The sequence below is a fragment of the Hippocampus comes genome, unplaced genomic scaffold (genome assembly GCF_001891065.2).
Source record: "Hippocampus comes isolate QL1 unplaced genomic scaffold, H_comes_QL1_v1.1 scaffold41, whole genome shotgun sequence".
In the NCBI taxonomy this organism is placed as follows: Eukaryota; Metazoa; Chordata; class Actinopteri; order Syngnathiformes; family Syngnathidae; genus Hippocampus; species Hippocampus comes.
This window is the reverse complement of record NW_017805153.1, coordinates 1,617,141-1,630,986: the sequence shown is the minus strand read 5'-3', so window position 1 is coordinate 1,630,986 and position 13,846 is coordinate 1,617,141. Positions and strand designations below refer to the sequence as shown.

General features: G+C 40.9%; 1 protein-coding gene across 15 annotated transcripts in view; it reads right to left on the bottom strand.

Moving 5' to 3' along the window:
- Positions 1-13,846, bottom strand: part of r3hdm1 (R3H domain containing 1) — a 55,150-nt gene that overhangs the window by 17,981 nt on the left and 23,323 nt on the right. For all 15 annotated transcript variants that reach the window (XM_019868455.1, XM_019868453.1, XM_019868461.1 and 12 more), the window contains 11 exons: positions 10,918-11,029; positions 10,316-10,394; positions 10,129-10,188; positions 9,672-9,812; positions 9,416-9,524; positions 9,143-9,238; positions 8,821-8,846; positions 8,444-8,497; positions 7,676-7,908; positions 3,854-4,114; positions 1,499-1,653 (listed from right to left, as the gene is read on the bottom strand). In XM_019868455.1, the coding sequence (XP_019724014.1) occupies positions 1,499-1,653; positions 3,854-4,114; positions 7,676-7,908; positions 8,444-8,497; positions 8,821-8,846; positions 9,143-9,238; positions 9,416-9,524; positions 9,672-9,812; positions 10,129-10,188; positions 10,316-10,394; positions 10,918-11,029 (1,326 nt within the window). The remainder of the gene's footprint in view (positions 1-1,498; positions 1,654-3,853; positions 4,115-7,675; positions 7,909-8,443; positions 8,498-8,820; positions 8,847-9,142; positions 9,239-9,415; positions 9,525-9,671; positions 9,813-10,128; positions 10,189-10,315; positions 10,395-10,917; positions 11,030-13,846) is intronic.

Sequence of the window (13,846 nt, the reverse complement as noted above, 5' to 3'; positions counted from 1 at the left end):
CAGCGTCCAGTAAGAATTCCGGCGATTCTCGACTTCAATTGAAAGATATTAGCTCGCCAGTAGGTGACCGTTGTGTGTTAGGCGTGCGTTTGAGTTTGTCTCCGGCTGCTGAGAGCAGCGATGGAATGGTTAGTTAGTCAGGAGGTGATCGTTCGGGCAACATTCAGCCCAGCCAGTGTCACGCATGGCAAACAGGGCACGGTTAAAATACACATGTTCACCCGATTGATACCAGTTGTTATGGTGGAAACTTTGGCCGCTTTGCGGGACAGGAAAATATCATCAGATCGGAATGAAATTTTGCACAGAACCTTGTACCATAGTATCGACAAGAATTCCGACCCGGCCCGACGAATCCGACAAACTTTTTTTTTTGCCATGAAAATGTGGACCACCCTAGTGGGGATGGTCCTCAATTCAGGAAGTTGTGAGTCGATGGGGAGAATAGTTTGAAAACCTCAATTCCACAGACTTGTCTTTAGAAGGGGAAACAAAGCTGGGAGACCCTGAGCTGGGCTCTCCAATCTCTTGATTTGAGGTCATCTATGTGGTCAAAAAGCTCTTTGGAAGGATGCAGGTTTAGATTTGATTCGCCCAGAGTTCCTAAAGGCTGTGGATCTTGTGAATGGTCTTAGTTGACACGTCTCTGCAACATTGTGTGGACATCAGAAAGCGTGCTTCTGGATCGTCACACCAGTGAGATGGTTGCCCTTTTTGAAAACATGTTCATGCGCTCCTCAGCCTCCATCTTAAGGTCTATTAAGGGTTCCGGAGCGGAGGGTTGGGCTGAAAGTCAAAACCTCAGATTCAGAGGTAACCGTGTGGTTTTCTTTTTGGTCATGGAACAGTGGACAAAGCTCTTCTTTTTTCTCCTCAGCAGAGATCTGGCATTGAAGGAGGTCTGGTTTGGTGCCCTTGGTATTGGGTCTCTGCTTTTTGCACATGATGTGGTTCCGTTGGCCGCATCAAGCCGCAATATATAACTTTCGCTGGAATGATTCACAGCAGCGTGTTAAGTGAATGGGATGAGAATTAGTACCTGGAAATCTACGACTGTGGTTCTCAGTCGTTAAAGCGTGGAGACCCTCACTGGGTCCGGATGAGATTCTATAAGTATCTTGTTCACGAGTGAGGGAAGAGTGGCAGATCGACGGATGGATTGGTGCAACATCTACAGTGATGCGGACTGTCTGTCATGTGGAAGACGGAGCCTAAAGTCAAATTGACAATTTACTGTTTGACCTACGTTCTAACCCTCATCTATATATAGTCACAAAAACCACAAATACAAATGGCTGAAATGAGTTTCCTCAGAAGGGTGTTTCTACCCAACCACTTAGCTGGTGAGGATTTTATCGGGATATCCCCGGAAGAGCTGGATGAAGCGGCTCGGGCTAGGAAAGTAGATGCGTTTCTATTAAGCCTGCATACTTCAAGATCACGGCACCCTTTGATGCATTGGAAAAAAATAATTGTTTACACGTGTATTCCCACTGACCTGCGAGTGGAGGTGATTGATGTGCTGTGGCTGACTTGCAGCGGAGGTCGGCTGTTGCAGCAACTTCCCTTGATGTCGGCCCCTGCCGGCAGGGGCTGCGATGCTGGCCGGACTATAAACTACAGCACTGCTATTAGAATGAATGAAAGGTTTTCCTGTCGGAAGAAATTCAAAAGAGAAAAGAAACGTGTGAAAGAAGCCACATGAGCCTGTATTATGAAACACACACTATTGTACCTGAAACAGACACACCAGTAAGATACCAACAAAACAAGAGGGGTGGAAACTTTTTTGGAGCATTTCAGAAGCTAGCTCTTTTTAAATCGACTCAGGCTGCAAAAATGAATCTATAAAAATCCAGAAATAAAAATGTTGGCAACTAATGATAATATCGATTTGCTGTGTTGCGTGATTATTAACTCAGTCCCCCTGTACTATCCCTGCTGTGTGCCTTGTTGAGCACCCTGGTTGTGCTGTGCATACCTTGGCCTCTTAAGGGCAGTGTGGTGTATGCATGCATATCAATTTATCAGATTAGAGACAAGAATAAGAAAGTGGTCATTTAATTGCTCTCGTATAGCTATTTTTCACAGATAGGAAGAATGTATATGCATGAAAAAAATTGTTGGTACCCCGCTGTTCATGAAAGAAAAATCCACACTGATCGCCAAAAAAATAACTTGAATCTGATAGAAGGAATAAGACATAAAAATTAGTGGTTCTAAGTGGTTCTAAACCTGGGTTTGATCGAACCCTAGGGGTTTGGTGAATCAGTCTCAGGGGTTCAACAGAGGATAACACATACCCGACTCAACGTGTCAGTTATGACATGCTCGCTTGGCCATCGCTGGCTGGTTCATTTTGTGCACAATTTAAAAACGAATACTTTATACATAAACTAATTGTGTTTACTATTTTTCTATTTTTAATAAACGCCTTTATGTCTTAAATTTGTGTAAAATCATATTTTTAGTTTTCAGTCATGAATGTGCATATGAACTGGTTGGGTACCTCTGACAAGGTTAAGAACCACTGAGAGAGAGATATATATATATCTCTCTCTCTCTCTCTCTATATATATATATATATATATATATATATGATCACAAATCGTAGTGTGCCTATGATTCTGACTGATTTTTCAAGACCTACCGAATATTGTGTTCTGATTATTTTTACATGAATGTACATTTGTTTCTACCTTTTTACCTTATCTAGTAATCCAGCACTTGTAGAACCTAGTACGTTTAAAGAAATTCGGCTGCTTAGCCCAAAATCAGAAGAAAACTCTTCTTTGAACTCGGTCTCCAAAGCAAGCAATCGGCGTAGAATGGCCTTGATCAGAGAGGTGACCAAGAACCCCATGGTCACTCTGTCAGTGCTCCAGCGGACCTCTGTGGAAAGAAAAGAGCCTTCCAAGAGGACAACCATCTCTGCAGCACTTTACTATCGTGGCCTGTGTGGCAGAGTGGCAAGATGGTAGTCATTGCTTAGTATACGGCACATGGCAGCCTGCATGGAGTTTGCCAAAATGCACCTGGAGGACTCTGAGACCGTCAGAAAGAAAATTTCCTGGTCTGATGAGACAAAGATTGAAGACTTTGGTTTGAATGCCAGGCGTTATCTTTGGAAGAAACCAGGCACTGCTCAACACCTGACCAATACCATCGCCACTGTCACGTGAGGAGCATAATTCGGATCCAGAAGCAGGCAACACTAAAGTTGAAAAGTAAAAGTCTTCATGAAAAAACAAAGTAACGAGAGCAGGGTTGGATGCAGAAGACATGGAAGAAAACTGACATGAAATCAAAGACGGGTTGGGGCACCTCTGTTTAATGTTTAATTGATTGTAAATGTCAAAACAACATCAAACTGGTAACATTTACGGTTTCACAACACTGCATCATGGAGTAGTCATTCTAGCGATGTAACAGCGGTGGCTAAGATCGGCTTGTTTAGTGTGTACGTTTGTACAATGTACAGCATTTATACCCTGAAGTCTGGTATTGTGCAGGTTAACCGTCTCACTACTAGTACATGTAAATAAATTAGAGCTTTGAATGTTCATAAAGTAACCTGTTTGCCATATTTTGTGCATATTATGACAAATAGATGGAATCTTTTATTTTTTTAAACCTGATGCATCGATTAATTGAAACAATAATTGAGCGATTATTTTAAAATAATCATTAGCTGTAGCCCTCAAAGCAACTGTGTGTATTACACGCTGAGCTGTAATTCTGCCCTTAAGGAATACTGACCAAAGCAAAAAGTTCGATAGAATTTAGCAGCATCAGAACAATGCAAACTTCAATTTTTAACCACAACATACTGTACATGAAATGAGCACACTACCTGTGTGTGGATTCACCAGAAAGCTGCCAGGTGGTATCCCTGAAGCCTCGAGTGACATCGCATAATTTGTTGCATCAGCAGAAGGCGTTGGCTGTGACGGGACACTCTTGTCAGGGAGTGCTGAGCCTTCGGTGTCTGCAGCTGGGTGGATACAAGGCGTTCCAGGGATTTTGGGCCGTAAAGACACTGACACGGTGAAAGGACAGTGTGGACGAGAGAGCGAACTGGATGAAGAACCGAAGCTACTGCATGATTCTGAACCTGGAATGACCAAACAAAGGGTGAAACACAATCTTAAAAGATGCCCAATCCATCTTCTTTAGCTACCAAGCAACAGCATGACATGAGAATTTACTATCGATGGGGGTGTAGGTGGTGATAATTAAGCAGCGGAGCCAATCCACAGCCTAATAACATGGTGGCGGTTGCATGAACTCCTGAAGGAAGCGCTGAGGAAGGAATTGGTAGGGCGGCACCATCTGTGGTTGATTTGTCCCTGTGTGATTATAAAATGCTGAGCAGAATAGAAAAAAGGCATCTTGAAAACAGCCATTGGTTTTCACGGAGGTGGAAAAGGCACTTGCTTGCGTTTTTGATCTGTGTATAATTTTGCATCTTTCAACTGGGGAAACAACCGGTGGTGGGCGTGTCAGTCCGTCAGCCGTCATTCCGTCATTATTTCAGGCTGGCCCCATCCATCCATCCATCGTTGGTGACAGCCCATCGGCGTTGAGAACATACTACGTCACATGCAGGCACAGCACAAGCAAACCGGAATTAAATAGTAACCCAAAATAGCGTTGCCAAACTTCCAGTGCCACAGATCGCAATGACATTGTCCCACATTGTTTTTATTTCGCCAATCATCACATCGATGACCCCCCCCCATGGTTGTGACCTGGTAAGTATGTTCTTGTCGCCGATTGGCTGTTGTCGACGTCGACGGACTGAGCCAGCCTGAAATAATGACGGAATGATGACTGACATGCCCACTACTGGACCTGAACAATGAGGCTATTGCTTCCATTTTAGCTGTACAATACAATACATCCTGATTTATATATCGCTTTCACAACAGCTGCAGCTGTAACAAAGCGCTTAACAAAACAGTTAACACAAAGTAAAAAAATAAACAACACATACCATAAAACACGGACAGTCGTGCAATCCTAACCACTTTTCCCTCATACGCTTTGTTGTTGAAAGCAGTCTGAGATGTAGATGTTAACATTTGCATCTGACCCTCAAAATATTGTATCAGTATTTCCATCTTCATCTGATCAACAACAAATTAATTGACGATTAAAATATACTATTTTGATAGATTAATCGTTTAGAGACCTTGTTTAACTTAAAGTAATCTAAATTCTGATATCAGCCCATCAAAAGTAACTATTCTCGCATTTCCGCTGTCCTTCATGAAAGCACACTTAATTATATTTTGTATTCAATCAAAATGAAAATAAATTTTTAAACATCTGGTTTTACTTTGGAAAACAATGATGAGCATTTTTTCCGCCTTCCCAACATGATATGGACCTCACCAAACTGAAACATTAAGAATTAATGTATAAACAAAAACAACTGTTTAATCTATTACGAAAATAGGCTATTTTTTTCGCTGTAGTTTGAACTACCTGTAATTGACATGCAGTTGTACTTGAAGCTCCTCAGAAGTATTTGCATACATCAAACTAGTTGTTTAGCATGGATCAGTACCAAAGAAGTAGCTGAGTTTCAAAAAGACAATATTACTCCATCTCGTGCAATTGCTGATTACTGGCAGTTTATTTGATTTTATTTAATTATTAAATAAGATCAAATAAATATTAAATACAATAAATATGTAAACAACAATAACATAAAATAAATAACTGATCCGTAAACAGAAATCGAAAATAAAGTATTTTGTAATAAACTGTAATGCTAAATACATTATTATCTGATTATTCAATGGAATGATCAATTGAAGAGAATTAATTAAAATAGATCTGTGAATGAGACTCTTGGGAGTTGTCTTTTGAGAGGTTACTCTCTTTAGCATGCCCGTTAGCAGGTAAAATGCATGCTCTATAAGGGCCTGGATATTGAGTTAGCCAGTCTTGCATCGGCCATTTCTTGATGCCGATGGACATCTTTGCTGTTTTGGGTCCTGACCTTGCTGCATAATGAAGCTCTCCAAATCAGCTTTGTTGTGGCTTCCTTTAAACTGGCAGATAAAATGTGTTAAATTGAGTTTAATTTGCTATTGCCATCATGTAGTTCAGCACTGAAGATAAGAATGACCATCTCAAGAAGAAACCATGCTGAGTTGTCAATTTTCTCAATCGCTTGTTTTTCATGCATTGACAGCTTTTTTTTTTTTATTTTATTTTAAATCTTGGTTATATCAACAGCTACTTGAAATGTCATCTTTACAGAAAAAACAGAAACACGTCTGAAATTGACACTCAGCGCTGTTTACTGATTGAATCATCATTTTAATAGGACACACTTGGGCAATAAAACAATGGTTCAACACCATCATTTTAATAGGACACACTTGGGCAATAAAACACACTAAATTGTAGTCCACTACAATTTAGTGTGAACCATTGGACCATTGGATTACAAAAAATAATGGGTGTATTCAAACAAAACTGAAGTTGTGCATCATATCCATTGACTGATCCATCAAATTTGCCTCACTGTTGCAAACATTTGGAAGTTGAGTGCAAGTGTCTTTTCTGTTATGCTGCATGTTATACATAAAGCATATTTGACAATAAACATGACCTTGACCTTAACCTTTCAACCACTGTATGTGAAGACATCATTTATGCATCTTCAAAGCAGGGAAGGATATTATTTACGAGGCGGGAATTGGTTTGAAGGAAAAGGTTCATTAATTTCTCTTGATAGAACGTCACCTTCATCTTTCATGAGTAGCCTACCTATTTTTAGGTGAGATTGCATGCGTATTGTTGCATAGGACAGTTGTTTCAGGGCAGAAAAGAGGCAGTGCAAATGAGATGTCTGCTTGACTGACTCCTAAGGACAAAATACTTCCTCAATAAACAACGTTCTACCCTGTAAGGAAGAAAATAAGACACGATATAACATGGGAAATTGTAGGAGTGGGAAGATACTTAGGAGGATTCCCATCATGTCAATGAAGGAAGCATCACCAGTTTAGGAACTTTCCAGTGGTTCTAAATTGTTGAACTACACTATTCAGGAAGTCTTTTTAATTCTCGAGTTTGATATACTTTATGGCTTTGACAATTGTCCAGCAATATGGGAGCCCTACAGACTTTGATAAAGGCAGGGCAACTGTCACATTCAGGGGAAGATCAGACTGATTCAGACGTATCCTTGAAGTACAAGATACTGCTAATAATCATTTCTCAATTTATCTCATGTTCACTGACGTTCAGTTTTCTCTTGCTCATCAGTGAAGCAATACTGATAGCAATTATTCTTATTAATTGTATTTATGTATGCATCTATCTATATTTGTCTGTGTGCCCAGTGATTGGCTGGCAACCAGTATTCCCCCCGCCTACTGTGTGTGCGTGTATGTATGTATGTCCGTATATGTGTGTGTGTGTGTGTGTGTGTGTGTGTGTGTGTGTGTGTGTATATATATATATATATATATATTTTTTTTTTTAATTGTGTGCGTATGTATGTATGTGAGAGAGCGATTGAGAGAGAGAGATAGAGAGAGAGAGAACGAGAGAGAGAAAGAGAGAGAGAACGAGCGTTTTTTTTCTTCAGAGATTGAAGCCATTTGTTAGGTTATTGTATGAACAACAATGGCTTGTGTGACTTCACTCTTGCCTGTTTTGGTAAGCCTCCCGGTGCTCTTACTGCTGGCGGTGCTGTCGCCACGTGCCAGGTCAGGGGAGATGCCGCTGAAGCTGCTGGCCTTGGTGATGGCAGGCCGCAGGACGAGGCGGTTGGAGCTGTCCGAGCTGTCAGTACTGCTCCAGGGTCGCGGCTCACCGTTTGGTGGCTGCGTCTCTGTCTCAGAGCTGCTCTGCCAGCTGGCGTCTGAGGGTCCAGCCCGTGACCTGGTCAGGGTTAAAGTCAGTCTTTCAGTCAGCATCAAGAATCCTGTGCTCACATTTAATTATGTAGGCTTTCAAATCTCCTAGGCTTAATGTTAAAGAACCTTTGGATCGAGACTTTACAATTATGTTCAAAAAAGATGGACAACCCACCATACAAGTTTTACTTAAGGTTGCCTTGTTTGTCTTGTGCTTGCTCGTTTCCAGGTCTATTCCATGACAATAGTGCCCAGAGATTGTTTTTTCTTCAATTTTGGATCTAAATTGAATGAAAGTTACTCTATATGACCTTGAATTTCCTGGATTAATTCTCCCTCGTGACTAACATTAATGAATCACTTTAGCTTCATAAACTGAATGAAAGGCGAAATGACATGGTTTCATGATCTCATTGGCCATGACTTGGTCCAGGCCGGATGCTTTACGTAATCTAGTACTAAAAAGCATATTAGAGGGAAGCCTTCCGAGCAGCAAGAACAAATCTTTAGGTCAACACTCTTGCACTGGTGCAAAATGACAGCAGGATTTTTTGCCTCACCTGAAAATTAGCCGCCTGTGCTGGGTACGTGTACATGCGTCTTCATCCTGAGCACTGAGAGGGATGTTGGTGGGAGGTATTAGTAGCAGAAAAGCGACAAATGATCAGCACCAATCAAGGCATCAATCACTGTTCTGGCAGAAAAAGGGCAATTTAGCATTCTCCAAAATAGAAATGGATGCCATGCACGTTATAGATGAGCTGCCATGTACAGCACTTTGTATGCAGCGATGGCTGTTTGAAAGTGCTCTATAAATACAGTTGAGTTGAGTTGAGTTGCATTTACATCTTAAAGGATGCACTGACTGTGAAAATGACTCTGGTGAGACTCAGAAAAACATTGGTTATGATGCCAATCCGCATAATGTGCAACTTACCTTTGATCCAGTATGAAGTGATCGCCCTGTGAGTGAAAATTAAATTGGATGATTTGAAGTATAAAAAGAGTGTGATTTACTCAATTGTATTAATCAGCTTGTTCATATCTTAATAAATGTTTTGTATTTACATGTAGTATCATTGGTTGCAGATCTTTCATCGATATCAAATCAACTCCATTATCGGAGCGTTCACATCTCTACATACTGCCATCCGTAATTGCTGGCAAAAATTGCGTGAATTTGCACAACAAAGGATTTGTGCGTAGACTTGTGCAGCATAGCCCCCATCCCCCATCCCGCCCACACAAGGAGAGCTCACATCATGTGCAAATATTCTTTCTCTGGCTCGCTGGTACTCCTCCTCGCGCTCTTCCATCGATTTGCTTTTCTTGTCTGCTTTCAAACGCATCCGAATCTGGCAAGGACACAGCACACGCACATACGCACACCCACACACATGCACGCCCACACACGCACACACACACATGGCTTTTTAACAGCTATACCAGGGATGCCAGATTGTCCCCCTCGTACCGACATGTCAGAAATAAAAGTGACAGCTTGGTGGTGGCAGCAGGGTGGGGACACCTACCGTGCTGTCATCGCGATCAAAGCTGGAGTTGTCTCGTTTAAGAATGTAGCGTTTCTGGAAATCGTCTGCCTTGTCATCCTTGATGTGCTCTGAGAATTTCTGATCGGGGCTGTCAGTAGGGAATTTTTAACAGTTAAGGGGGTGAACTTCATTTCAGGTAGATGCTGACAACAACATATGTTAATCAACATGAGGAGGGCAAAGAAAAGTCCCGGGTAGTTGTGACACATGTGTCAATCTGCAAAAAGATGCTCACATTCTTGTGCTGGTAGTTTTGTTGATGACAACTGACTTTCCAGTGAGGTCCACGTTGTGGTCCATGCCGAAGTAGGCAGCCACACGGTGTAACAACATCCGGTGGTAGGACGTCATAGGCGGGAACGTTCTCTTTTGACTTCTAAAAAGACACAGCGGGGGAGGGGTCCTAAGTGGGCATGAGCTCATCTCTGATAGCAATTGAGGAAAAAAATAGGTATCCGATCAGGGATGTACTGGTCAGAGCATAGCTGCACTACTCCCAAAATGCTGTAAAAGAACAGTTCTATAAATTCTAGAGAATACACACAAAAAACCCCACGTTGCTCCTCCTGATGTGGAAAGCACGCACATCAGGGATCAAACAGTGAAAATATCCTTCTGTGCTGTAGCACTCCAAAGGTAACCCCAAAGACTCGAGAAGGATGAGATTGAATGTAACCAGAAACGGAACTTACTCATTATTGCTGATGAAATCCAAGATGTCTTGCTCAAGCTTCAGCAGCATAATTCGGTCCCTCAAAAAATAATACAAAGTATTTGAGAGAGTTTGACCTCAGAAAGAAATCTCTGAAATTTTGTTTACCTGCCCAAAAGACGACACTGACTCATCACCACCAAACTGTACTCGAATGTGTAATTTACCTGGGATTGCTCTTTAGCGTGTTTACTAAAAACTGATGAAGATCTATGCCTGTTGAATCCGTGTAGTCTTGACTGGAATCTGATCAAAGAAAAAAATAGGTCACACGAGCTTTATTTGTGAAAGCCGAACATACTGAACTAAAAAATACAAAAACAGGGAACTCAATGTTGTTTTCCATATGACTTTGTTTAAAGCGAACTTCAATTGTGCAGCTATCTCAGCCAGGGTTCAAAAGAGTAAACATTCTCTCTCAGCAAACAATAGGGTAGTGGTGACCGAGAAAGGGTCTGGGACCTATAATTGGGGCCTTGCCTCATCAGCGGTATTCCTCCAAAGAGGGGGGCAACTACAGCCTTGTGGGAATCCGTATAATTGCTTGACACTTTTCAGCCCATCGCAATTAACTGAATCACACTAATTATCTGCATATCACACAATATAATTGAAACTGGAGGAGCACTTTTGGACAAATGGGAGGATACTTTGGCCTCTCCACACATACACAAAAGAAGAAAATATAAAGGGTGTTAGTCATGAAATGATTCTGAGAAAAACGTACACCATGCAAAGCCCTCATTGGAGGCTGTTTCTATTTTCTCACCTCTGCACAGCATTTTGTCAGCTTTGTTCACCTTGTCGCAGATGACTTCTTTCTGAGCCTGGTTTTGTGTGGCTCCGTCATCCTTTTCAAACATCCGAAGGAGGAATTCATCCTTAAGTGAAGGAGGAAAAAAAAAAAAAAAAACACCCGATTTAAAAAAAAAAAAAAAGGAATGATTAACCTGGTCTTCATTTCGCCATTGCATTTCAAAAAGAACACAAACAAGCCTGACAGAGCTTATTGTTGACATTTTGGGAGGAGGGTCAATATCAAGCAGGCATAATACTAATTTTGGAAGATAAATGAAGCTTTCAATGTTCCTTTAATCTAACCACAAGAAGGGTATCATGCCCTAAACAGGCAAATGTTGAATACACTTCAAAAAGCCTCATGGTTTACCACCCAAACCTGTCTCCTTATTGGTAATGATGCGCCTGCATCCATGAATTTCAATGACGATAGCAATTAATCATCCAGATTAGCCTGTTTTTATGAAACTATCTGAATAATACATGAATTCAGTCCCCAAATTAAACAACACAACACATTTCATTACTTAAAATTCAAGAGTGGGAAGAGTTAGCAGTAATTCCTTTCTAGCAGTAAAAGTTGTAACGCGCCAACTGCTGCAATCTCACTGCAAGCCTGTGGTGGGTCTTTTTTTTTTTCTTTTTCTCCTTCCTTTGTGAGAATGAATAAAAGGCAGCCTTGGTTGACGGAAGCAGTGCTCTCATTTGCCACAGACCCGTAGAGTAAGAGAAGTAACAGCAGAATCTGATTTGCTTTACAGGCAATTCTAAATGACATAAAAGGCTTGCACCACCAATTGATGTGCTATTTGGTTTTGAAATGAGAGTGAGAGGAGGGTGAGGGAGTATGGGGGCAGCCAATAAACAATACAAAGGGTCAAGTAATTGATCCCTCAAACTGATGATAAATGAGGTGAACTGTTGCCTGAATGCTTCGATCTGAGGTGGTATCAATATTTAAAAAATGTAAAGAGCTAATTAATGAGTGCTGCTTCAGACAAATTGCCCAAGTGGAATCCTCAGAGAGTGACGATAAGTCAGTGTTTGAGTGTGGCTTAAGCGACAGCATGTTCTTGTCTGTCCCTGTCAAAGTAACAATGATAATAAACAACAACAACAAAAAAAAAACCTGTCAAGAAGCAGTGGCGGTTGCTACTAATGTTGCCCTCTGTATGACATGGAACAAGCCTGGTTGATGTGCAGCTGTTGTGAATTGCCTCATTTGTTTTTTGACAGCCATTTACTTTGAGAAAAAAAGGGAAAACAGCAGGAAAATGATGGCCTTCTGAATGTGTAACGAACATGCTGTCAATCTAAAACAAAAAGTACAGTGTGCATTCAAAGGCCCTTGACTATCAGACATTGATTTGAATTGACAGCCAGGCATCCTTGTAAGGACAGATGTTTTTTTTTTCTTTTCAGATTTGGACAGCCTATGGATCTATACAGCCTTTTGTTAGCACTTACAGTTTGACGGCGAGGTAGTGACAGTGATGTCTAATACTAACAATGGTCAATTGAATCATCATGAGCTATAGTTTTTGCGCCAGGGATGTAATCGAAGTTACAGCGCTTAAAGTTGAATTAATAGGCCAATTGAAAGCAGATAATCAATACCTTATTCAGACATTGAAAGAATCACAGAGTGGAGCTCAGAAAAGCACCAATTCCAATTTGGCTCAGCACCAACTCGTCTACAGTACCTTCATTATGCAGGTGACCTCATTTTGTATGTGTGGGAATTTTGTCAACAAGACTCCGGATCTGGATCTGCACCAAGCTTTATTAGGTTTGTCCTTGGCTCATCTCTCCACAAACAGTGGAAACCGGTTGAGCAGTTTTAATATAATCCTGCTAAACCACAAACCGCAATAATACCACAGCCTAATTCAGGAATGGGCAACTGGCAGCCCACATCACACCAAGGGGCCCGTTGATTCACTTTCCCCCAAAATAAATAATTTTAGTGGGGACAATTCTGGAAAACTCGGAGCAAAAAAATACAAACTAAGCAAAGTATTGGGGAAAAAGAAAAGAAAAAATATTCCTCGAATACGCCAATCTCCGGGTGTGGAACAATGCAAGAGTCGCGTGTTGTTTTAAGTTGTGATTTCACCGTTCACTGCTAAATTGCAGACGTCTTAGCTGTGCTTACTGTATACTGCCCTATATTACAATGTGAGTAGGCCTCATAATATTTTGGGGGGGCTGATTAGAAATGACACGCGGGAAAAAGATGGTATCTAAATAATATTAACATTTTGAGTGAGTTTATTTTTGTGAGGAAATGTACAAAATGAGTTCTTTCTTGTTCAGCAATTTTGTGCAGTCCTTGAATGTTAGTTTTCATGTAAGAGAGCCCTTTGCACTGGAACAAAAAAAAATGACAGTATGCCATCTTGTTGTTTTAAACCCTTTAGAATAGTGGATCTTTTATACATGCATTGAAAAATATTTGATGAAAATTAAATATATTAAGAGCACAGATTTTGCATGTATGGTTGTATTTTGTCCATATTTACTGTATAATAGCAGCCTTGTCATACATGTGGTTAGGAAGTGTGTGGTCCAATGTAGACCCCCCAAGCCACACTGGTGAAATATTGTAGCCCCCTCCAGCATTTAAGTTTTCCATCCAAGTTAGTACTAGTTCAAAAACTGTGTTTCAAAATAATCTAACAATTTCCCATGTTGCCTTTGAGTTGACAAGGGTGCACAAAATGACTGCATATCCCAAAGCAATGTTGTTTTGGGATAAGCTGTAAAAATCTGCATTGCTACACACATGGACAAAATTGCGACCCCTCTGCTAATGAAAGAAAACTCGACAGAAAAAAACCCCACACAAAAATGTATCAATGAAAATCTGATATTGCTTTGGAATTGTAGTTCAACATGAA